The 26,084-nt window shown below is 39.0% G+C and overlaps 1 protein-coding gene across 1 annotated transcript in view; it reads right to left on the reverse strand.

Moving 5' to 3' along the window:
- LOC124113291 (von Willebrand factor A domain-containing protein 3B-like) overlaps positions 1-26,084 on the reverse strand; it is a 464,410-nt gene that overhangs the window by 370,283 nt on the left and 68,043 nt on the right. Inside the window, exon 3 of the mRNA XM_046473587.2 lies at positions 793-890. Within this exon, the coding sequence (XP_046329543.2) occupies positions 793-890 (98 nt within the window). The remainder of the gene's footprint in view (positions 1-792; positions 891-26,084) is intronic.

The following is a 26,084-nucleotide window of genomic DNA, read 5'->3' on the forward strand; positions in this document are numbered from 1 at the left end:
TGACTCATGGTCGTTGTTTATAAGAATGGTGATTTAAGTGTCATCCTCATTTAATTATAGGTTAATATCCTTGCATGTAGAGTGCTTCCAAAATATGTTAGCATCTTCATATGAAATAAGTTTATCATTCAGTAAAAAAATGGGGTTTTATTTTCTCCCTGCAGTGTTTTATAGAAGGATAAACAACTCCCTCTAATCATTTAAAACAAATATATAATTATAAAATATATTATGTAATATTTATGTGACATGATCTTAATTTAATGCAATCATAATTTCTGAAAAGACCGACAATTCTGGATGGGAAGGAGCATGGGAGAATTTCTGCCTGAAAGACAGCAAACGGTCGGCTTCCATACTGTACGGGTAACAGAAAGAAGTTACAGATTATGACAAATCTCCTGCCAGTTACTTTGATTTGGATGTGGTTGTTTATAAACTGTTGACTATGAGTGAAGTTGAAAAGATACGATAACAATCTATGACAACGCATCTTCATACTCTGAATTGAGTGGGGTTTCCATCATGGGTATGTATTATATAACATGAAAAGAAAACTCAAAGGGTTGGTTGGTGTTTCAACAAATCTATATAAAATAACAAATCCAAGGCAGTTAACCAAACAACTGGTGAACGGTCACTTGACTAGAAGAATTTGACAGTTGTTTCAGCCTTAATTGCTAGTCTAAATGAACCGGTAATATTTATGGAACACTTCAAAACAAAATAATGTAATAATTTAGAGGTTTCACAAGATGATGTAGATTATGACAGTACTAGTAATATACATACATTAAATGTCTTCCCATCAGGTCTTGTGAGACGAGAAAATATTCCATAGCCATACTGTGAACTGATAGGTTTCTTCATCATGGTACTGCCATCAAACTCTGAAACAGGTCATTTGGAAAGATAAAGTCTTGTATTGACAGAAGTTGATACGGCACAGATAGATATGAGTATGGTTTACAACTTCCTGGTTTACCCCAGAAAAGGGGGTGCTTACTGATACCATGCAAAATTTTAAATTTGATGCCAGAGATCAAACTGGAGAGAACAAACTTAGGTCAAATGCAGGTGTAACCAAACAATTTGTGACAAACGGTTACACATAGTCATTTACAACTTAGAGGGGCACTGATCTCCAACTATTCACCAGTGCTGATTTTTGCCTTTGTTATTGTTTTTTTCCCCTGGATACCCGGATGATATCCCAGAAATCTTGGCTAGTTCGCAACCTGTGCTGCGCTAACCGTAGGTGCATTTGTCACTTTTATTGCTAGTATAAGGGTGTATCGGTCACATTGATCAACAAACAACAGCTTTGTTTTGGGATTAAAAAGGAAATGTATGTATCTTTTGGGGTAGCATCGGTAATGGTGATGAAGTTTTGATAAGTCACTTGCTATGTATTGTGAGATTTTCGTTTACACTATTTTGAGTTGTAACACAAACTAAAGATCTTATCTGAGCATTGCTTATTTTATCGTGTGTACATGTTATAGTCAAAGTGTAAAATGGCTAAAATTTTCAATTAGGCAATTTATTTATTTACTGAAAACGAAAGTAATAATAATAATAATAATAATAATAATAATAATGTATGCATTTGTATAGTGCAGCATTCACTGTGCATAAGTGCTCTGTGCGCTAAAGTCAAAGTATATTTCTATATTTTTATGCTTCTGATCCCAGTATAATATGTCTATTGTGATTTATAAAGTCTTTTGGAACTTCTTAAATGAATTTAGTCAATCTGATAAATAAGTGAACAGAATTTTCAGCCAACTTGTAAAATGACTCCAAAATATTTAAACATTTTGTAAATTGCCTAAGTGAATCACATTTTACACATTGACCGTAACATATTGTTACATGCCAATTCCCAAATTGAAACAATATTTTAACCTAGAAATCTCTACATAAAAGAATTTAGTGCACAACCAACAAACAACAAACAAATGGAAAACAATCAACAATTGAATTGCAAATTTTACTAAGTTTACAAATCAATACAAATTACTGCACAGCAACTACAATGGCAGTACTCAATAGAGTGGTAGTACAATATGCAATGGTAGCATATAATGTGAGAGCAGTGGAAATGCCAATTACAAGAATAATTAAAGCTGCAAGCAGCAATGGCGGGCTCCAAGTTACACTGTGCACAAATGTCCATGTTCGAATCCTTAAAGGGTTTCCTTGTACCAAATCCGTCACATGTAGGCACAACTTGCAGGGTATTGCCGCTACGAAATTGGCGTGTGCTAAGTCTGTTTTAAACCCATTTCCGACATCAAACATATTCGAATCCTCAAAGGGTTTGTTTGTACCAACTCTGTCAAAAGATAGTCACCATTTGAAGGACATTGGCGTGTTCCAGGGGTGTCCCAAATTCTAATCAAATATTACCACCAAGTGTTGTTACTTTTTCCATGCACCCAAGAACAGAAAATAAGATGCATATGATACCTAACTTCATGTAAAGTTGCAATAGTTTCTGTCAACAAGCTAACAAGATATGATCTTTAAAGTAAAATTTCGGTAATTTTTTTTATCAAAATCAAAATCCAATACAACCGCAACTAAAACAGATATCCCAAAACGGCTATGAGAGTTTGCTGTGTTGTGTGTGGAGACAATTCTCAGAAAATTTGAAAGCATTTCATGCAGTGGACTCGGAGTTGTTTGCGTTTGAAGACAGGTACCCAAAAGACACTGTGAAAACCTTGAATCCAATATGGCTGCCAAACCATTTGACCAATGACCAAAGTCAAAGAACAAAATATGTCAAGCAGCTCAAGCAGCAGATACATGCAAGTTTTCAAAGTAATCTGATAAGCGGTTGCGGAGCAATAGGGCGAAATACATCTTTAAAAACGTCTTGATTTTTAGTTATCTGCCCTTGGCTTTTGGGCCTACGGCCTTGGGTTTTTGGCGGGCACTAGTACCCAACAGTCTTCATACACATACAAAATTTGAACAAAATCGAGCCAGTGGTTATTTTGCTAGCTCTGGTACAAAAATCGGCGGAATAATAATAATATTAAATCAAACGATAACACTGGGGCTCTTCAGCCTTTCGGCTTGGGGACTCTTTAACAGGCTGTAACTTCTTTGTCAGTTGGGCTCCAGTCAAACGGATTAGCGTTCTGCGTTCGTCCGGACCCCGGGTTCCTGTCGCATTGCTGAGATAAAGTGCTAAACTTGTTTCCGACATCGTTCATATTCGAATCCTCAAAGAGTTTACCTGTACCAACGCCGTCAAATGTAAGGAACCTCTTGTGAGACATCACCACTACTAAATTGACATGTGCTTGGGTGTCCCAGGATGTTTTAACCAATTTCCAACTTCGACCATGTTCGAATCCTCAAATGGTTTGCTTGTACCAACGCCATCATATGTAAGGAACCGCTTGCGAGACATCACCACACGTGTCCTAGTGTGTTCTTAACCGATGTTTGACTTCGACCATGTTCGAATCCGCATATGGTTTGCTTGTACCAACGCCATCAAATGTAATGAACCGCTGGTGAGACATCACCACACGTGTCCCAGTGTGTTCTTAACCCACGTTTGACTTCGACCATGTTCGAATCCCCAAATGGTTTGGTTGTACCAACGCCGTTAAATGTAATAAACCGCTTGTGAGACATCATGCCATGTGTCCCAGTGTATTCTTAACCCATGTTTGACTTCGACCATGTTCGAATCCCGAAATGGTTTGCTTGTACCAACGCCGTTAAATGTAATAAACCGCTTGTGAGACATCATGACATGTGTCCCAGTGTATTCTTAACCAACGTTTGACTTCGACCATGTTCGAATCCGCACATGGTTTGCTTGTACCAACTCCATCAAAAGATAGTCCACGTTTGCAGGCCATTGCCGCTACCAAATTGGCGTGTGCCACAGTTTCCCAGAGTGGACTAAATGCCGACCTCCATATTCTAATCCGCAAATGGTTTGCAAATGGTTTGCTTTTAACAACGCTGTCAAAAAAAAGGTACCGTAGCAATTGGCAATTGAGAAATGAAGAATCAAGTCAGCGAGTCTGATCACCCAATCCGATTAGTCGCCACCTGTGACAAGCATAGTTGCCTCTTGAGACAAGCATCGTTTGAAAAAGGCCAATTCTAACTCTGGTCGTCAAGGGTAGTACACATAATATTGAACAAGGCTGTGGAGAACGCTAGGGTATCTGCAAAGCCAGTGAATGGGGGTTTATAGTAGATTTATGAGGCGCTTCCATCAGTATTTGTACTTGGGTGAAATTTTTTATCAAAATCAAAATCCAATATGACCGCAACTAAAAAAGATATAAAAAAACGGCTATGCTAATTTGTTGTGTTCTGTATGGAGACAATTCTCAAAAAGTTTGAAATCATTTCATGCAGCGGATTCAGAGGAGATAGTATTTGAAGACAGGTGCCCATAAAACCCTGTGAAAACCTTGAATCCAATATGGCTGCCAAACCACGTGATCAATGACCAAAGTCAAAGAACAAAAAATATCAAGCAACTGAAGCAGTAGATACATGCAAGGTTTGAAAGTAAACGGGCAAACGGTTGTAGAGCAACAGGGCAAAATATATCGTCAAAAAATACTTGTTTTTCAGTTATCTGCCCTTGGCCTTTAGGCCTACGGCCTTGGCTTTCTGGCGGGCACTAGTACCCAACGGTCTACAAACACCCACAAAATTTGAACAAAATCGAGCTGGTGGTTATTTTGCTAGGGCAGGTACAAAAATCGGCGGAATAATAAATAATAATAATAATAATAAATAATAATAATAATAATTAAAGCTGCAAGCAGCAATGGCGGGCTCCAAGTTACACTGTGCACACACGTCGATGTTCGAATCCTTAAAGGGTTCCTTGTACCAAATCCGTCACAAGTAGGCACAACTTGCAGGGTATTGCCGCTACGAAATTGGCGTGTGCTAAGTCTGTTTTAAACCCATTTCCGTCATCAAACATGTTCGAATCCGCAAAGGGTTTGTTTGTACCAACTCTGTCAAAAGATAGTCACCGTTTGCAGGACATTGGCGTGTTCCAGGGGTGTCCCAAATTCTAATCAAATATTACCACCAAGTGTTGTTACTTTTTCCATGCACCCAAGAACAGAAAATAAGATGCATATGATACACTAACTTCATGTAAACTTGCAATAGTTTCTGTCAACACGCTAACAAGATATGATCGTTAAAGTAAAATTTCGGTATTTTTTTTTATCAAAATCAAAATCCAATACAACCGCAACTAAAACAGATATCCAAAAACGGCTATGAGAGTTTGCTGTGTTGTGTGTGGAGACAATTCTCAGAAAGTTTGGAAGCATTTCATGCAGTGGATTCAGAGGAGATAGAATTTCAAGACAGGTACCCAAAAGACACTGTGAAAACCCTGAATCCAATATGGCTGCCAAACCATGTGACCAATGACCAAAGTCAAAGAACAAACAATGTCAAGCAGCTCAAGCAGCAGATACATGCAAGTTTTCAAAGTAATCGGATAAGCGGTTGCGGAGCAATAGGGCGAAATACATTTTTTTTTAAATTCTTGTCTTTTAGTTATCTGCCCTTGGCCTTTGGGCCTACGGCCTTGGGTTTTTGGCGGGCACTAGTACCCAACGGTCTTCATACACATACAAAATTTGAACAAAATCAAGCCAGTGGTTTTTTTTCTAGCTCTGGTACAAAAATCGGCGGAATAATAATAATATTAAATCAAACGCTAACACTGGGGCTCTTCAGCCTTTCGGCTTGGTGACTCTTTAACAGGCTGTACTTCTTTGTCAGTTGGGCTCCAGTCAAACGGATAAGCGTTCTGCGTTCGTCCGGGCCCCGGGTTCCTGTCGCATTGCTGAGATAAAGTGCTTAACTTGTTTCCGACCTCGTTCATATTCGAATCCTCAAAGGGTTTACCTGTACCAACGCCGTCAAATGTAAGGAACCTCTTGTGAGACATCACCACTACTAAATTGACACGTGCCTGGGTGTCCCAGGATGTTTAAACCAATTTCCAACTTCGACCATGTTCGAATCCGCATATGGTTTGCTTGTACCAACGCAATCAAATGTAATAAACCGCTTGTGAAACATCACCACATGTGTCTCAGGGTGTTCCTAACCCATGTTTGACTTCGACTATGTTCGAATCCGCATATGGTTTGCTTGTACCAACGCCATCAAATGTAATGAACCGTTTGTGAGACATCACCACACGTGTCCCAGTGTGTTCTTAACCCATGTTTGACTTCGACCATGTTCGAATCCCCAAATGGTTTGGTTGTACCAACGCCATCAAATGTAATGAACCGCTTGTGAGACATCACCACACGTGTCCCAGGGTGTTCTTAATCAATGTTTGACTTCGACCATGTTCGAATCCGCATATGGTTTGCTTGTACCAACGCCATCAAATGTAATGAACCGCTTGTGAGACATCACCACACGTGTCCCAGTGTGTTCTAAACCCATGTTTGACTTCGACCATGTTCGAATCCGCATATAGTTTGCTTGTACCAACTCAGTCAAAAGATAGTCACCGTTTGCAGGACATCGCCGCTACCAAATTGGCGTGTGCCACAGTTTCCCAGAGTGTACTAAACCAATTTCCGACCTCGACTATATTCTAATCCGCAAATGGTTTGCTTTAAACAATGCCGTCAAAAATAAGGTACCGTAGCAATTGGCAATTGAGAAATGAAGAATCAAGCCAGCGAGTCTGACCACCCAATCCGATTAGTCGCCTCCTGTGACAAGCATAGTTGCCTCCTGAGACAAGCATCGGTTGAAAAAGGCCAATTCTAAATCCTGGTCGTCAAGGGTAGTACACATAATACAGAACAAGACTGTGGAGAACGCTTGGATATCTGTAAAGCCAGTGAATGGGGATGTATGGTAGATTTATGAGACGCTTTCTTCAGTATTTGTACTCAAGTCTGATTTTTTTACATAAATCAAATCATACCACACCAAGCAGTGGTGCTTTCATTATGCAACCCAGGACAAAATGAGCTGCATATAGTCTCAAAGCTTCATGCAAACTTTCAATAGTTTCTGTTAAGAACCTTACAAGCTATGATCTTAAAAGTAAAATTTCGGTGAAATAAATGATCAAAATCAAAATCCAATATGGCCGCAACTACAAAAGATATAAAAAAATGGCTATGCTTATTTGTTGTGTTCTGTATGGAGACAATTCTCAGAAAGTTTGAAAACATTTCATGCAGTGGATTCAGAGGAGATAGTATTTCAAGACAGGTACCCAAAAAAACCTGTGAAAACCTTGAATCCAATATGGCTGCCAAACCACGTGATCAATGACCAAAGTCAAAGAACAAAAAATATCAAAGAACTAAAGCAGCAGATACATGCAAGGTTTGAAAGTAAACGGACAAACGGTTGTGGAGCAGCAGGGCAAAATATATCGTCAAAAAATACTTGTTTTTCAGTTATCTGCCCTTGGCCTTTGGGCCTACGGCCTTGGGTTTTTGGCGGGCACTAGTACCCAACGGTCCACATACACATACAAAATTTGAACACAATCAGGACAGTGGTTATTTTGCTAGGCCTGGTACAAAAATCGGCGGAATAATAAATAATAATAATAATAAATTAAAGCTGCAAGCAGCAATGGCGGGCTCCAAGTTACACTGTGCACAAATGTCCATGTTCGAATCCTTAAAGGGTTTCCTTGTACCAAATCCGTCACATGTAGGCACAACTTGCAGGGTATTGCCGCTACGAAATTGGCGTGTGCTAAGTCTGTTTTAAACCCATTTCCGACATCAAACATATTCGAATCCTCAAAGGGTTTGTTTGTACCAACTCTGTCAAAAGATAGTCACCATTTGAAGGACATTGGCGTGTTCCAGGGGTGTCCCAAATTCTAATCAAATATTACCACCAAGTGTTGTTACTTTTTCCATGCACCCAAGAACAGAAAATAAGATGCATATGATACCTAACTTCATGTAAACTTGCAATAGTTTCTGTCAACAAGCTAACAAGATATGATCTTTAAAGTAAAATTTCGGTAATTTTTTTTATCAAAATCAAAATCCAATACAACCGCAACTAAAACAGATATCCCAAAACGGCTATGAGAGTTTGCTGTGTTGTGTGTGGAGACAATTCTCAGAAAATTTGAAAGCATTTCATGCAGTGGACTCGGAGTTGTTTGCGTTTGAAGACAGGTACCCAAAAGACACTGTGAAAACCTTGAATCCAATATGGCTGCCAAACCATTTGACCAATGACCAAAGTCAAAGAACAAAATATGTCAAGCAGCTCAAGCAGCAGATACATGCAAGTTTTCAAAGTAATCTGATAAGCGGTTGCGGAGCAATAGGGCGAAATACATCTTTAAAAACGTCTTGATTTTTAGTTATCTGCCCTTGGCTTTTGGGCCTACGGCCTTGGGTTTTTGGCGGGCACTAGTACCCAACAGTCTTCATACACATACAAAATTTGAACAAAATCGAGCCAGTGGTTATTTTGCTAGCTCTGGTACAAAAATCGGCGGAATAATAATAATATTAAATCAAACGATAACACTGGGGCTCTTCAGCCTTTCGGCTTGGGGACTCTTTAACAGGCTGTAACTTCTTTGTCAGTTGGGCTCCAGTCAAACGGATTAGCGTTCTGCGTTCGTCCGGACCCCGGGTTCCTGTCGCATTGCTGAGATAAAGTGCTAAACTTGTTTCCGACATCGTTCATATTCGAATCCTCAAAGAGTTTACCTGTACCAACGCCGTCAAATGTAAGGAACCTCTTGTGAGACATCACCACTACTAAATTGACATGTGCTTGGGTGTCCCAGGATGTTTTAACCAATTTCCAACTTCGACCATGTTCGAATCCTCAAATGGTTTGCTTGTACCAACGCCATCATATGTAAGGAACCGCTTGCGAGACATCACCACACGTGTCCTAGTGTGTTCTTAACCGATGTTTGACTTCGACCATGTTCGAATCCGCATATGGTTTGCTTGTACCAACGCCATCAAATGTAATGAACCGCTGGTGAGACATCACCACACGTGTCCCAGTGTGTTCTTAACCCACGTTTGACTTCGACCATGTTCGAATCCCCAAATGGTTTGGTTGTACCAACGCCGTTAAATGTAATAAACCGCTTGTGAGACATCATGCCATGTGTCCCAGTGTATTCTTAACCCATGTTTGACTTCGACCATGTTCGAATCCCGAAATGGTTTGCTTGTACCAACGCCGTTAAATGTAATAAACCGCTTGTGAGACATCATGACATGTGTCCCAGTGTATTCTTAACCAACGTTTGACTTCGACCATGTTTGAATCCGCACATGGTTTGCTTGTACCAACTCCATCAAAAGATAGTCCACGTTTGCAGGCCATTGCCGCTACCAAATTGGCGTGTGCCACAGTTTCCCAGAGTGGACTAAATGCCGACCTCCATATTCTAATCCGCAAATGGTTTGCAAATGGTTTGCTTTTAACAACGCTGTCAAAAAAAAGGTACCGTAGCAATTGGCAATTGAGAAATGAAGAATCAAGTCAGCGAGTCTGATCACCCAATCCGATTAGTCGCCACCTGTGACAAGCATAGTTGCCTCTTGAGACAAGCATCGTTTGAAAAAGGCCAATTCTAACTCTGGTCGTCAAGGGTAGTACACATAATATTGAACAAGGCTGTGGAGAACGCTAGGGTATCTGCAAAGCCAGTGAATGGGGGTTTATAGTAGATTTATGAGGCGCTTCCATCAGTATTTGTACTTGGGTGAAATTTTTTATCAAAATCAAAATCCAATATGACCGCAACTAAAAAAGATATAAAAAAACGGCTATGCTAATTTGTTGTGTTCTGTATGGAGACAATTCTCAAAAAGTTTGAAATCATTTCATGCAGCGGATTCAGAGGAGATAGTATTTGAAGACAGGTGCCCATAAAACCCTGTGAAAACCTTGAATCCAATATGGCTGCCAAACCACGTGATCAATGACCAAAGTCAAAGAACAAAAAATATCAAGCAACTGAAGCAGTAGATACATGCAAGGTTTGAAAGTAAACGGGCAAACGGTTGTAGAGCAACAGGGCAAAATATATCGTCAAAAAATACTTGTTTTTCAGTTATCTGCCCTTGGCCTTTAGGCCTACGGCCTTGGCTTTCTGGCGGGCACTAGTACCCAACGGTCTACAAACACCCACAAAATTTGAACAAAATCGAGCTGGTGGTTATTTTGCTAGGGCAGGTACAAAAATCGGCGGAATAATAAATAATAATAATAATAATAAATAATAATAATAATAATAAATCGAACGATTACAATAGGGCTCTACAGCCTTTCGGCTTGGAGCCCTAATAATAATAATAAATCGAACGATTACAAAAGGGCTCTACAGCCTTTCGGCTTGGAGCCCTAATAAATCGAACGATTACAATAGGGCTCTACAGCCTTTCGGCTTGGAGCCCTAATAATCACCTCACGGCAACAGTGGTCAAGTTTCTGAGATAGGCCTAGGCTGAAGACCAGGTTGAAAAATGATCTTCACACGAAAGCTGGTCTTGATGTAATGTCAGATGAAATGTGAGATGAGACAGGCACGTGCCAACCCACTAAACTAGCTTCCAGCACTTTCCACACAGTGCTAGACCAGTCCAGTGTCATGAGAACATCACAGAATATTCTGTTTCTATAATGCTTAACATCAATCTATGCTTCTTGGATGTTTACAGATAATTAGAGCATCTAAATATAAAAACTTCCTCACAACTGCTAACATTAAATAGTACTACATTCTTGACAACTAATCATTGTCCAAATACAATGAGACAAACCTCTACTGAATCTCAACAGAAACAATGTAATACAGTTACAATCACTGTTTAACAATAAATTACACTGCCATATTACAATATACATGGCTACAAACAAAAAGTTAGTGTTGTCCACTCAGATTCCAAGCTCTCCTAGCCAAACAAATTCTCCTATGATGATGGGCAAGGAAAGGACGCTTCATTACCCTTCTGGACTTCATTCTTGCCGATTTCAGTAGATTCCTCACTGTTCTAGTTGACATCTGTCTATTGCATAACCATTAGTGCTTCATAACAGGAGATGTTGCAAATGCTTGATGACGTACAAGCTGAAGCAGGATCACAAACTCATGCCTTGACGTCATGCGAGGTCTTCCTGACCATGGGAGATCCTATACAGCATTGGTTTGCCCGTGTTTTCGTAACAGTCTGCTGATTTCAGTATATTCTACCATGACATTAAGGAATGCATGATTCTGATTTGTTAAAAAGAGGTTTTCCTTTTACTATGGAAACCCCTTTTAAATACACTAAGCTTTTTCACACATAAAAACGTGCGCATGAATACATTGATAGCCTACATAATGATTCATTTAAAAAATGGCTGCCAATCGATCACCACCAGGAACTGTAAAACATATCAATATTTCCTCTATTACACGCTTGGTCCCTCATACAAGCCAGGTCTCTAATACATGCCAAGTCAATGGCTCTCGCGAAATTAATACATGGCCTAGAGTCTAATAGGGGAAAAACAGTAGTTTGACATCGGATGTTTTTGCGACAAAATGTTGTTCTAGGCCGTAATCCTTACTGCTTTGGTAATGAGATTACAAGACTCTACGAAGGCATATCTTTTGCATACAAATGAAATGTTTATGAAACTGTCAGGGACATGTTTGAAGTGACAGAATAGGTAACTTTGATCATCATTGAAAGTAAAATATAACATAATAAAAATTTGTTTGAAGAAAATTTATTTATGACAAACCTTTTTGTTTTCGATATTCATTGCCATCTCCATCAACCACCACTGTAAGGATTTGGCAGGAGGGTTTTTGAAAATCCATCAGAAAGCACCCCTCCATTCGAAATGACACAAAACAATGTCCCGACATCACAGACATCACAGCTTATCAAACTTGATGAAATTCATTTCAGAACACGCACAATTAAGAAAATCATACACGAACCACTATTTCTGAGCCACAAAGGTCTCATTGCTTTCACACTCTGAGTAGTATAGGTAATGGGGGTTCTGGACCACTTCCACTGGAGCCAGATTTATATACCTATAACACCACTACAGGGGGAATTTTTTATGTGTAAATGCTGATGCAATTCAACGATCGTCATAAGAATCAAGTTAAATTGACTCTAGCTCACCACTACCTTGAGTCAATCAATGATACCATCAGTACAAAAACAATGAGACTAAACTAAATTATAATGAAAATATTCTCTATTATTTTTATTCATACGTACACCATTATTTTTAACGAAGTGATATTCAACATTTTTACTAAGTTCTTCGTTCATTTTACTAGGAGACCAGACTATATACTCTTCTTGGTAATTGGAAAGAAACAATTGATGACCGTATCTGGTTGGTTTGACATCACTGATATAATATATACCTTATTTTAATTCTCTCCATTTGATAATTTTGTCCCTGAGCATAAATGTTTTGATAGCTTTTTCGAGTTCTTCCTTTGTTGGTTTGTAATTATCCATTATCATATATTTATGTAAGCATTCTTCTAAATGAATGTATGATTTTTTATGCGGTGTGATCTAATGATAGTAAGCAATCTATTTTTAATCTCCAACCAGTTCTTTGGTTTTGGCACGGACTAATTGATGCGCTTGTTGTCTCCCCTGTTCTATGAACTTTTTTTTCTCGTCTTCGCTAATACCACTGGTCTTACGAGAATTTGATCTAATCTCCTGCTTCATTACGTTGTATTTGGTGAGTTCTGACAACACTAAACGAAACTCCTCCTCAGATATCTTACAATCAGCCATTGCGGTTGAAATATGATCCTCAATGCTGTTCAACTTTGCTTCGGCGAGTATCCGAATATTATCATGTTTTAATGCAGGATACTTTTTATACAATCCAAGTCTAAACTCCCTCTCCTTATCTATTCAATGTTTTATGTCAGTTATTTGATGTAATCAAAATCCATCAACAGTATCCATCTTTTCAGATGCCTCATCGAGCGCTGGATATAAACTCATAGTGTATATTATTATATCATATAATAGTCTTAAATTGGTCTTGCTTAAATGTTTTGAGAGTATACATCAACCTTATCAAATGTATATTATACGGCATGAATATCTTAGTAAGAGAAATGTTGTCACTTTTAATAATTTGGACCCCCTCAAGGGTTGCAACGGGTGATGCTCCAATATGAATAATACTGCAACGTTGACGTTGGTGTTTCTTTAGCCATTTAATCGATAGACCTGGTAATATTTCGAAGGCATCTTCCGGTGCATCTCCGAACAAGACTTCAATAATAAGCGTAGAAATATTAGGTATTGCACTCAAGTTCTGTTTAATATCATTGAATTCAGTAACCAAATTTAAACTAACATTTTTTTGATGCCGGACGACTATATAACATATAACCTGGGTTTTCTGGCAGGGGAGAGACTAACACACTTTTTCGTTTTGATGGGATATAAGCCCCGAGTACGATCCCACTATTTATTATCTTAGTTAAATTATGTGCCTTACCCATCATCACATACGGTGGGGTAATGACGATATTCAATAGCCACTCAAATTTTGCTTTGATCACAGTCCATTTATTATCATCGTTGCGAGTAAGATTATACAAAGTGTTTTTATGGAGTCTACTAATGTCGACATCGGTTAAATCTCCTAGATTACCTGTGAATGCAACTTCTTTCCGCTTGTATACATTATCTCGTAAGTGTAAAGCGTATAACTTACCATCGCTACCGGGTTTACCGAATCCTTCTGTGTCTCCGAGATAAGAAAGCGCAATTGTATTACATTGTCTGAGCGTTCCAGATCCTGATGAATCAACCATTATTTATAATATGGAGTGTTACACTCAAGTATCCTATATGTACAGGTTGATGTTTTACATCTAATACAGAAATTTTGAGGTCTGAAATAATACCAAGCTTTAATTTTTTATATTGTAATGATGAGAAAGATTCCGTTCTACCGCTATTGTATTTTTCATCTTTGACTGAAACAGCTCTCAACAGAGTGGAAGGACTTTCGAGTTGAATATTATCCGTCGTACTGATTTGATCAAGATGGATGCACAATTCTTTATAGGGAACTAAATCGGCTAATTTAACTCCCCCCAATGTTATGTTGGGTTGTATATTCAACGTTAATAATCCAAGTGTATCTGCTGAGCCCCATCCCAAAAGTATTTCCTTTTCTCCAGCGCTTAAACTCAGTATCCCATCCGACTCACTTTGTGTGAGACTAGCTCCCAAAGGTTTAAAAAATTCATCATTGAGTGAGCAAACGCTGTAATACCCTTCAGGTATAACAATGGGAGTGTTATTACCAAATTCACCTATTAATATCTCATTATTACCTCTTGAAAGACACTTATATTGGTCCACCGCGGGTAATACATTACATCGCATAGAGCGACTTCAAGTTGTCCATCTGAGTTATCGATAGTATGAAGCAGTTCAATAGACTGACCATTTGTTATTCCCGGGAGTGTAACATACATATTAAATATACAATGATACTATATCATAACTTAAATATGAAATCAACTTATATTACTAATCAGTCGATTTTAGTAAGTGCCTCTGGTGCTAATTTTTTCGTTAAATTCCCTGATATCTTTGAAAAATACAGGTTCACGGCAACTAGCGATGAAATGGTGCATGATTGGTTTCACAATCCGATGCAATTTTGGCAGAATCAGTTAAACTTTGCCATATGGTGTGCCACCACAGGATGTGGTGTATCTCTTTATGCCCCAGGATTTGAACTAAATAAGTCTGTTTTATCATTTCACGTGTACTATCAGATTAGACGTATACTTAAAGAAATTAGTGCTCCATTACCGCAGGATCGAGGATGGAATGCATCAAATAATCTGTACAATAGGTGGGCATTCGAACGTATTTGTCAGGAATTTAATGTTTCTACGAGTAAAGATTGGCATCTGAGTGGAGTTAACCATGGTCTAGGTATTCCGTACGCTGGTGCACACTCTGTTAAAGAAGTCAGCGATGATTTACTGAAAAGGGGTCGGCTTCTTCCGAGCTTTGCTCTCTCGAGTAACGAGTGGAGAGATGATCGTATGAACTTTAAGGGTGGTGTTGCTTTCACCGTCCAAGAGGTTGAGCAACCACCTGGAAATGCTTGGAATGAATTTCTATATGATAAAACAGAAAATAATTTTACTAACCCAGGAGTTGTAAGAGTTAATGAATCAATAAGAACTTATGTAAGAGCAATTCTTGGTGCACAATCGCAAACACGAACGGGAATCATCGGTTCTGGGACTGCGCTCGATGCACAAAAACAGTTTGTCGCAAACGTGGAGGATGCTATTAATTCACCAGTTGACATACCATCGTCTATAAAGCGGTATCAAGAGGTATCACAGTACGCTCAATCCAAAGTAGACTACGTTTATGCGCCGGGACTAAACATGTCTCCGAGTAATATGGAACTAAAGATCGGTCAAGTGATAGGCTATAATAATAAAATTGTTATTGCTACCGATCAACAAAAACCAGGTATAATTTCAGATATTAACACCGAATTAATAACGCAAACAAACACAGGCGAAACGGGAATAGTCAAGCCACAGATATCTACTAACACATCTACTAACGCACAACCACAAGTGCCACCACATATCAACAACATATCGATGAAAAAACAGCGCTTATAGTAGGTGGAGTTAGCAGCTGGTTTACTCATGATTTGGATAAATAGTCTTTAGCGGATACGTACAACAGCCCTGCAATTGCTACGATCAGTGCCCACAAGTTTTGACTAAGCCAAGTGGTGGTCTTAGCTAATAAATTCAAGAGCCAGGAAACAATACTCCCTATTATACCGGGAAGTGCAGACGCGGCTTTCCCAGCGAGCTTTCCCAGTGCTGAACCTAATGCTTTTAAATGCTTTTTTATCCACTCTTTTGGGGGTGTGGCACCTCTTGTACCACCGGTTAATGTGAGAGTCAAAGTCGATATAATAAATCCCTATGCGATTAAAATACTGGCAATGGTTATCCCCTGTTCTCTGAACAATGTTTTAATTTTATTGGCCAGTGTAGTGTCATCATTGAGTACTTGATCGATAGTTTCTCGAATTCGACTGATTTGTGAACAAATGCCTTTCTATTACTGGAAGCAGCTTCGAGGCTGGCCGATCTTTCGTCTTCTAAGTTACGCAATCTTTCTGCAACGCGACGTCTACTGAATTCATCACCCGCCTGTTCAAGTTTTGTTTTCTCATAAGTTATATGCTTGTTGAGTTCGGCTAGCTTGGCTATATTATTGATGAGTTCTCCCCGCATTGTTTGCATTGCCTTGTCAAGACCTCGTAATTCCCTTATACTGAACTCTGAGGATGGTACCTGTAACGTGGAATTATCGTAGTAGGTATCCAAGATTTCTCCGAGTCCGTCCGAGGCCACCTTCGAGCTTTCTTCTAAATTATCTTTATCTATGTTACCGAGTTCATCACGCACAGTCCGAAGAACGTTAGTAGTCTTCGCGGAAAGTTTTTCTCGTCGTGAGTAGTCTACAAAACCTAATTCCTTACGAACAAAGTTGATGCCATGTTTAGCAGCTATCGTAGACAAAGCTAGGGGCTTATGAGTACGATAATGCAGAAAGTCAATATCAGGTTCACAGCGTATTCGCAATATTCCTTTACTATCTATCGTAAACTTTGAATAGTCACGACCAATTGGGCTAACATCTTTAAAGGTATAGTAATAATCATTAACGGTTGATTGTAAAAGTTCATCGTTAAGATTCGTAAAGCTGGTTTCATCAGTACCCTCTTCGATTGTACTAGGGTTATCAAAATCATCTAGATTAAAATCATCCATTTTTATATTAAACATAAGGTTATATAATTTCAATATAACAATGTCTTCGCAATACGGACGCAAGTTAAATCCACAACGTAGACTTCGGGATCCATTAGGGGTCAAAGCAATTCGCCAGTCTGTAATTATAACTAATAACCCGAGTACCATCGATCAGAATCAAACGCTTCTGGTTCGCTTTCCTAATCTCGGCGCACACGATGTGTTAGTTCCGGGAACTGTCCGACTAGCATTTACGATTAGTTTGACTTCTGCCGACGTTAACAGGGAGCCTGTTCAGAACATAGGTTGTGCTATCGTTAAGAAAATCGCGATTAAAATTAGTGGTAATGAGGTTTTGAGTATCGATGATAGCGATGTATACTATTGTTACATGGATCTCTGGAGAACGGGTAAAGAGCGGGAAAACTTACAGTACCAAGGTATTTGTAATCGGAACACATTGAGACTGCGTGTGGGTGCTGAAGATGGTGATAATACCGTCGTAAAAGATCTCGCTGTTGCCGGCGCATTAGGTAACCGATTCTATATTCCGCTAGACTTTGAATTACTAGGTTCCCACTTGCCCATTTATCAAGCATCCCTAGGCGATAGGTTAGAATACGAACTCACTTTTAATGACTATGGTAGAGTAATCAGAGCTGCTGAAGATGCTAGCTATTCCATTGATAATATCTCGCTGAAGTATGATATGATAACAGATCCTGAATTAGCCAGACAAATTTGTAACCAGTATACCGGACGTTTAGCCATTTTGTACGATCGCGTGCTTCGACACCGAAAGATCATAAGGAGCAAAAAAGATACGACGTGGAATATCAATCTAAAAATCCCCACGAGATCGTTGAAGGGTATTTTAATGTTGTTTGAGGACCCCTCCAATGCATTTAAAAGAAATACCGAGAAGTTCTACAATCCCAAGATTACAAAAGTAGAATTGACTATCGAGGGCATGCTAACCACGGACGATGACCAACTACACGGTAATGGGTGGAGAATAGAAAATGCTAGCGAGGGTGTCACTATACAGGAAGCTCCAGGAATCAGCTGGTAAATTAAACATATATTTGTATGTGATTATGGATGCGCAACTTAATATACAGAATGGACGATTCGTGCAAGCAATCTATTAATAATCTTTTACCTAAAGAACCTCACTGCGCTATCATCTGCCGGCAAACGGGTTGAGGAAAAACAGCTTTTATTCTAGATATTTTACAAAGTCATTATCGGGACGTTTTCGATCATATTATTATTATGTGCCCGACTATAAGCGTTAATAAAACATACACTACTGCCTAAAAGTTCATTCCCCTAACACGCGTTGAGAACGCGTGTAACACGCATGTGACACGGGTGCTCAACGGTATGCACACGGGGTGAGCACCCGTTGGACACGGGTGTGCAACGGGTGTGCAGCGCGTGTGCAACCCGTTGCACACGCGTGTGCCACGCGTGTAACACGGGACCGGGTTCCAGTTGAAGTTGACAAATTTATCAAATGAATAGTGAGATAAAACAAAACAGTGAGATGTGAAATTTGAGTTAATGAGCGGCCATTGAGCTGTGTTCACCAGACCGTAAATACAAGGTCGGCCCGTCTTAATTAGTGTTCGGTTGCTAGACTTTTGTGGCATGAACCATTCCACTAGGGTCCAGTCTAGCCATTGTGGCTAGCCGACAGTAGAACAGTAGTGAATTTAGATGCGAGTTTATTGCTAGGGGAACCCCCGTGTTGACACGATTGTCGCGGGTTGGTAAATGTTCGCCATTAATAAAATGATTGTTTGTGGATTGCGAACATATTCATTTGCCCACACGAGTCATTCCACTTGATTGCAAATAGACCATGTAGACAGAATCTCGTTAGGGTTTGTGATTTTTACATTTGCCCAATGACCATAGTATTGCTGGGGATACCAAACGTAACAGTTTATTATTAGAGGTTGTGAGTACCTATACCACGTAGATAGGATATCTTTAGGATTTTAATCCTTCTTTGAGAGGCATTTAGAAGTTGGAGTACTACGTTAGGATAAGATTTATGGGTGACTTTAATCCTTTCTTTCTCTGTGGGTAATCCTTTCACGTTGATTGGAGGAAGTCACTCAACCAGGTCATGACAGGTCGTGAGTTTACTCACTAACTACTGTGAGCGTTTTTGGCATGACATCTTTTCTTGTATAAACATAGAAACGATGCTCACTCACTCACTGTTAATCTTCTGCAGTTTGCTGGCAAAGTGGGGATAAACCTCAGTGTCAAAGGCGATCAAACTTTGTTCGAATCCTTGTTTATATGTGACATCTCCCAAATGGGGACATTTTCATAAACTTGGCAAGTGATGATGAATTTAATATTAATATTATTATAGTTTATGAAATTGTTAATAAAACTTTAATAAAATTGTGCTTCACTCTCACGAAAAATATATTGTCTGTGAGTAATATATGTCACGTTACATCGGCATTTTTCAGTGATATTGGGACTACATGAAACATGGCTAGTTTTACATTTCTGATACAGGTGCTTGACTGACTGAGTAGTTCATGATCAATTAGATATGTTTAAATCAGTCAAGTTTGCAACAATAGATGAATAAGTTGATACATTTGGACCGCAGTTACCGATTAACAACTTAAGACATAGAGACAGGGAGGAGATATATAACCAAACCTATGGTCCTGTTGAGACAGTTGACAGTTAGAACGTTGGATTAAATGACAGTAACTAATTTGAACATTCCCCAGTAATATCATAAAATACACCATAACTCATAACAGTCCAAGAGACAGCTTCCAGCCATATACTAGTATTGAAGGGACAATCGCTTTTGACAGTTTAAAAATAAACTCACCTTAAGGTGCTTGGCAAGTAAAAACGGACCTCCCTGAATATGTTTTTTAGGTTTGACAGCAACTATGCTTGTGGATTTCAGAGATAGACATGATTTGTTAGCTAGATATTATTACAATAAGCGTAAATGTCTTAAAAGTCCACAGTTTGTTTAATAGTACAAAAAGTGTGTTATAGATCAATCAACGTTTTCTTTTATTGAACATAATATTTGCACTATATTGCTGTAAGCTGTAAATAATCTAGCCTCCCCATGTACGTAACTTACATATATTTGTGTATGACCAGAACAGCAAATAAAGTTCAGGTAGATATAGGTACCTCGGAGATTTAACGTGCGCTTTCCAACTTAAGCCTATCTCGCACACAGGGAAGCACTTATACTATTAGGGAAAAAAAGCGTAATGATTAAATAAAGAAGTGCACCCCCCCAAAAAATATAAGTTTACAGCCTATTCTAATAAAGTTAAGGGGGTTGGGGTTTGCCTGGGTGGGAGTGGGTGATAAAAGAATATTCAATAATAGGGAAAAGTTTTGGCCTGGGGGTGGGGGTGCAAGCGTGGGAAGGCACGGCGTCGGCTGGCGAGCGTGTGTGGCTAAAAGTCTAGTGGCGGTATCCTCCATCCTTGTAGTAGTCTCTTGGTCAGCTTCTCATCCTGGGGGTCGGGATTCTGGTAGAGACTCTTGGCAAGGAGGGCGGCGGTATTGGCGACGAAGTGGTTTGAGGTCGGTACACCACTACTCTGGAAGAAGTGGTACAAGTCTGTGTAGTTTGTGATGTCGTACTCGATGTCCTGTCCCCCCTTCTTGTGCACCATGACGAAAGGGACTCCTTGTTTGGCGTAGAGATGTTCCTTTGGGGTGTTGATCTGGTCAACCTTGAGATCCGGCCGGGCCTTGTAGTGGTTGATCGGATTGTCTGACTTTTCCACTGGTAAATAAAGTTCTTTGGTATGACCTCTTTTATCCCTGCTGACGTTATCCTAATGTTCAATTTTAGTCTGCCTCACCAAGCGTAAGAAAGTATTGTACATGTTCTGATAAACCACACTGATGCAATTAAGCAAATGAATATTTGCTGTGGGCAAATATCTATTTTCTATATATATTTGTGGATATGAAGCATTCTAGTTAATTGTGGATACACTGGGCAGACAGAATTGTGTTTATTTCCAGGCCATCCTGATCTTCGTTTACTACTATAAGGTGTATGGTTGGAGGCAAGATCAAAGGCGCCGCACAGCATTTATTAGATAACAGACGGGGTCGTCCGTTTCGCTTTGAACAACCACCCCACCCTGTCTGTAGGAGTTATATAATCGGTGCGCAAATAACTGTGTCAAGTCCACTGCCGGGCTGATGCGGTGTCAGTGTCAGCGATGAACATGAATGCTCAAATTATAGACCTGTAGCACTCACAAGTTGCTTAGCCAAAATATTTGAAAAGTGTATATTCAATTCTCTGATAACAGCAAATATAACCTTAGAAATAGATTCAACACAAAAGCAATCAAATGTAGAACACAGACCTATGCTTAATCATTTCTTCTGGATATGATCAACCTGTGGAACCCTCTATCCGATGAAGTAACTAATGCTCGCTCATTAAAAGAAATCAAATCCTTAATTAATCGTTCTGATGCAATTATTAATAATTTTGACTTCAAAAATTTTCATAGATCATGCCAAATTGTCCACTGTCGCCTTAATCTCGGCTGCAGTGACTTAAACGCTGATAAGTTTAGACGACATGTATCAGACATACCAGACTGCACCTGTGGATATCACCTTGAAGATGCAATTCACTTTTTCTATAACTGTCAAAAAATAGGATAATATCAGAAACACTTTATTTCTACACACATGGGTATGGTCTAAAAATGATATTACACGGCAGTAGTTAAGCAGTTCTACAAACATGACTCTTCTTAAATCAGTTCACGACATCATTGTCAAAAGCGAAAGGTTTGAGTAACTTAATTTTATGCATGTAGTAAAGGAAAACTGCATTACCTTATTTCACAGACACCACTTGCTTCAGTGTATTTCATTTGTGCATTTTGTATGTTTATGTTCATCACTCTCTTATATATATCCAGCTGTTGTTAGGTTGTTACCTGGAGAGGTATTACATAGGCAAGTTTTGCTTGTTTACCGATCCAGATTTCTTTTGAAATAAAAATACATTTAAGCCAACACAGCTAACCCTAAAACACATGATTGTAAACGATTCAAAAAGGGGCACTAATCTCTGGCTTTTTCTCGGGTGTCGGACTCAAACTCAAACTCATTTATTCTTCGAATAACATGGCATACAATTATCTACAATTTATATTATGTACAATTTAACAAAAATAATAAAAATAGGATACCTGGATACTAATTAATACAATTTACCAATTGTATTGTACATGTAGCGGCCATAAAATTTCCGAGTCCCGTGATGGGATTCAAACCACGGACCTTCTGATCAGAGGTCGGACGCCTTGTCCACATGACCAAAGAGGTTAACCCCGTCAGCAAGCTGACAAGGTAAGGATGTCATCTGTGGGATGACTCCACGCCCTGCTACATACTCCCCCGTCAACAGAAGGCACGCCCCGGGCCGCATAGTAGGGTACTGAGGCTTATTTTGCTCAAATTTAATATGAACGTGCTCAGCCCCACGTTGGGCGCCAATGTAGCGGCCATAAAATTTCCGAGTCCCGTGATGGGATTCGAACCACGGACCTTCTGATCAGAGGTCGGACGCCTTGTCCACATGACCAAAGAGGTTAACCCCGTCAGCAAGCTGACAAGGTAAGGATGTCATCTGTGGGATGACTTCACGCCCTGCTACATACACATTGTTAAGGAATTTAGATAGGCCTTTTAGATTACTTATACTGTTAGTGGTCATAATTTTCTTAAATGTTTGGAAACTTAAGATATTGCTTATTTAAGAGTTCATATCGCCGATGGTGAAAAGCTTCACATCGGAATAAATAATGCAATTCATCTCCCACAGCGATAGAATCACAGAGTGGACACTGGCTGTCTTCCCTGGGAATGTTCAGCCATCGACCAGTTTCAACTGGTAATCCTTCGTTAGAAAGTTCTGACTTTTAGTATTGGGAGAAATATTGATTTTGAGAGCAGTAGATATTTCTCAAATGAAGGTTGATTCTTCAGGTAATACGACCTTTGGATTTCCGCTTGGGCTTACTAGCTGCCGTGAGTCAATTTGCTCGTTAAAGGGGCACTGATCTAACGCAATTCCCCGGGACTGGTTGTTGCCTTTGTTATTGTTTTTTCCCAGTGAGTACCCGGATGTATAGCAGAGATCTAGACTAGTTCGCGACCTCTGCTGCGCCATTCGAAACGCATTAGTCACTTTTATGGGTAGTAATAAGGGCGTATGGTCACATTGATCAACAAAATGAAATACAGTTTTCGAGATAATAAGGAAATGTAGGTATCTTTGTGAGTAGCATCGGTAATGGTGACGATGTTTTGATAAGTCACTTGCTTGGTAATTTTGCGATTTTCGTTTACACTATTTTGACTTGCAACACAAAGTAAATATTTCATCTGAGCATTGATTTTTTTATAGTGTGTATATTTTTTTACTGTCAAATGTGTAACAAATTTATTAAACGTCTAAATATTCAGTTATATTACAAAGTGACTGAAAAACATTTCCATCTGTATTATTATGATGAAGGAATTTCAAACATTTTGATGTTTAATGTCATCACCAAGAGACTGAAAATGTTACGTTGAAAAGTACATTTCTAAGTTGTTTGGCTTTTAATCCTACATAATAATCTGTTGTGATGTTTGTAGGCCCTTTTGATCGTTTTATAAATTGCCTGAGAGAATCACATTTTACAAATTGACGGTAATATATGCACTCTTACAAAGGAAAAGACCTGTGAAAACAACGTCTATCGCTCATTGAAGAATTTCCCAACCAAGACGTAGAGAAACAAGAACGAATCGGTTCAAATGAAGGAAAACAAAATGCAAATATCATAATTACAACCTACCAAATTTAAGTGTATAAATTTTAGGCAGCTTCCTTGTTCGAGGAATGTATCCGTGAATATCCACACAAAGGAACAATATCCCACTCGTCTGCAGCTGTACAAAGAAACTTATTCGATGTCACGTGTCTCAGTAACAATCAAATATTTTAAAAGATATATATCGTTTCGGGATATTATAACCCGTGTTCGTTTCTCAACTGATCACTTGGATTGTTTCAGGTGTTTTACTTAGGTGTCAAGTCTCAATGGTCGGCTGAGAAAGCCCATGTGACAACTATTTTCATAACGTCCACGGTTCCTAAAAATTCCATTGAGTGATAGATCAATGATCAATCAATCAACGTATTATCAGTTAACCCTTTGAACAAAGTATGTTGTTTTTACATCGGCACTTCGCACCATGATATAAGTGTATTCCCTTTGTTTTAGTAAACCTAGACATGTAAACACTCACTCTTGACATATCCACTGTGCAAGATAACAGTGATTAATCAATCAACGTATTTTCTGTTAATCCTTTGATGACTAGGAACGATCCGTTGATTTACAAAAAAAAGTAAATCAACTGATCATTCATCTCTTGCTGGGCTGCCACGTGCATATTACATAACACACATTTCACCTCACTTCAAACCTGGATTTAGATTGAATAATTACCCCAGACACAATAAATGCCAAATGGGAACCTTTGTCAGGTAATCTAAGTGGTGCTACCACTAATTGTACCTGTAATAAATTCATTAACTGAGCATCAAGTGAATGACGACAAATACACAAGTGTAGGGTTATACGAGAAAACGTGGATGACAACAAGGGAGTAGTAATCGTATTATCGACGCAAGCCGAAATCCGAAAATGCTTTCACTGCATGGATACTTTTTTTAGTATTAAACTACATGTATAACCGTCGGGGGTATTTCCAAATGACGACATCCGATGAGCTCCCTTGTTCTTTTTGTCTGTTTGTTTAGGCTGAAGAAATTAATTAACATGCGCCCTTTGTCGAAATCTTTATAGATCACAGTTAACCAATCAGTGTTCAAAAATGCGTAAAACAAATATTGCCTCCAGCCTCCAAGTTTATTTAGCTGTCCTTGCAGACCGTACCCCAGTCTCTGGTCACGCTCAGTTGCGTTGCGTATCATCCGGGTACTCACGGGGGGAAAACAATAACAAAGGCAACAACAAGTCCGTTAGATCAGTGCCCCTTTAACGCAACCGAGCGTGACAAGAGACTGGGCTACCAGTCTGCAAGGACAGCTAAATAAACTTACGCATTTTTGAAAACTGATTGGTTACCCGTGATTTATGAAGATTTCGACAAAGGGCGCATGGTAATGAATTTCTTCAGCCTAAACAAACAGACAAATAACAGCGAAAGCTCATCGGATGTCGTTATTTGGAAATACCCCTGATGGTTACAGTTTAATAATAAAAAAGTATCCCTGAGTGAAAGCATTAGCGGATTTCGGATTGCGTGGATGATACAATTACTACTCCCATGTTGTCATCCACATTTTCTGGTATAACCCTACACTTGTGTATTTGTCGTAATTCATTTGCTGCTCAGTTAATGAATTCATAACATGTTAACTTAGTTGTAGCACCACTCAGATTACCCGATAAAGGTCTTTCTTGTACCTGGGGTAATTATTCAATCTAAATCCAGGTTTGAAGTGAGGTGGAATGTGAGTTATGTGATATGCACATGGCAGCCCAGCAAGAGATGTATGATCAGTTGCTTTACTTTTTTTGTAAATCAACTGATCATTCCCAGACATCAAAGGATCAACAGGAAATACGTTGATTGATTAATTACCGGGTACTGTTATCTTGCACAGTGGATATGTCAAAAGTAAGTGTTTACATGTGAAGGTAGGTTTACTAAACCTAGGGAATACACTCATATCATGGCGTGAAGTACAGATGTAAAAACAACATACTTTGTTCAAAGGGTAACCGATAATACACTGACTGGTTGTTCATTGTTATCTAACTCAATGTATGTTTTTAAGAACCGTGGACATTATAAAAATAGTTGTCACATGGGCTTTCTCAGCTAACTTGGCACCTAAGTGAAACAATTGAAATAAACTAAGTGATCAGTTAAGAAACAAACACGGGTTATAATATTCGATACATTTAAATAACGTTTAAAAACGATATATTTAAATATTTTAATATATTTCATATATATTCCAAATATTGTTTCCAAATAATTATTATTAAAGTATTTGATTCTCACATAGACATTTGACATCGAATAAGTATTTTTGTACAGCTGCAGACGCAATGGATATTGT

The sequence above is a fragment of the Haliotis rufescens genome, unplaced genomic scaffold, assembly GCF_023055435.1.
Source record: "Haliotis rufescens isolate VD_foot unplaced genomic scaffold, xgHalRufe1.0.p SCAF_7, whole genome shotgun sequence".
NCBI classification, from domain to species: domain Eukaryota; kingdom Metazoa; phylum Mollusca; class Gastropoda; order Lepetellida; family Haliotidae; genus Haliotis; species Haliotis rufescens.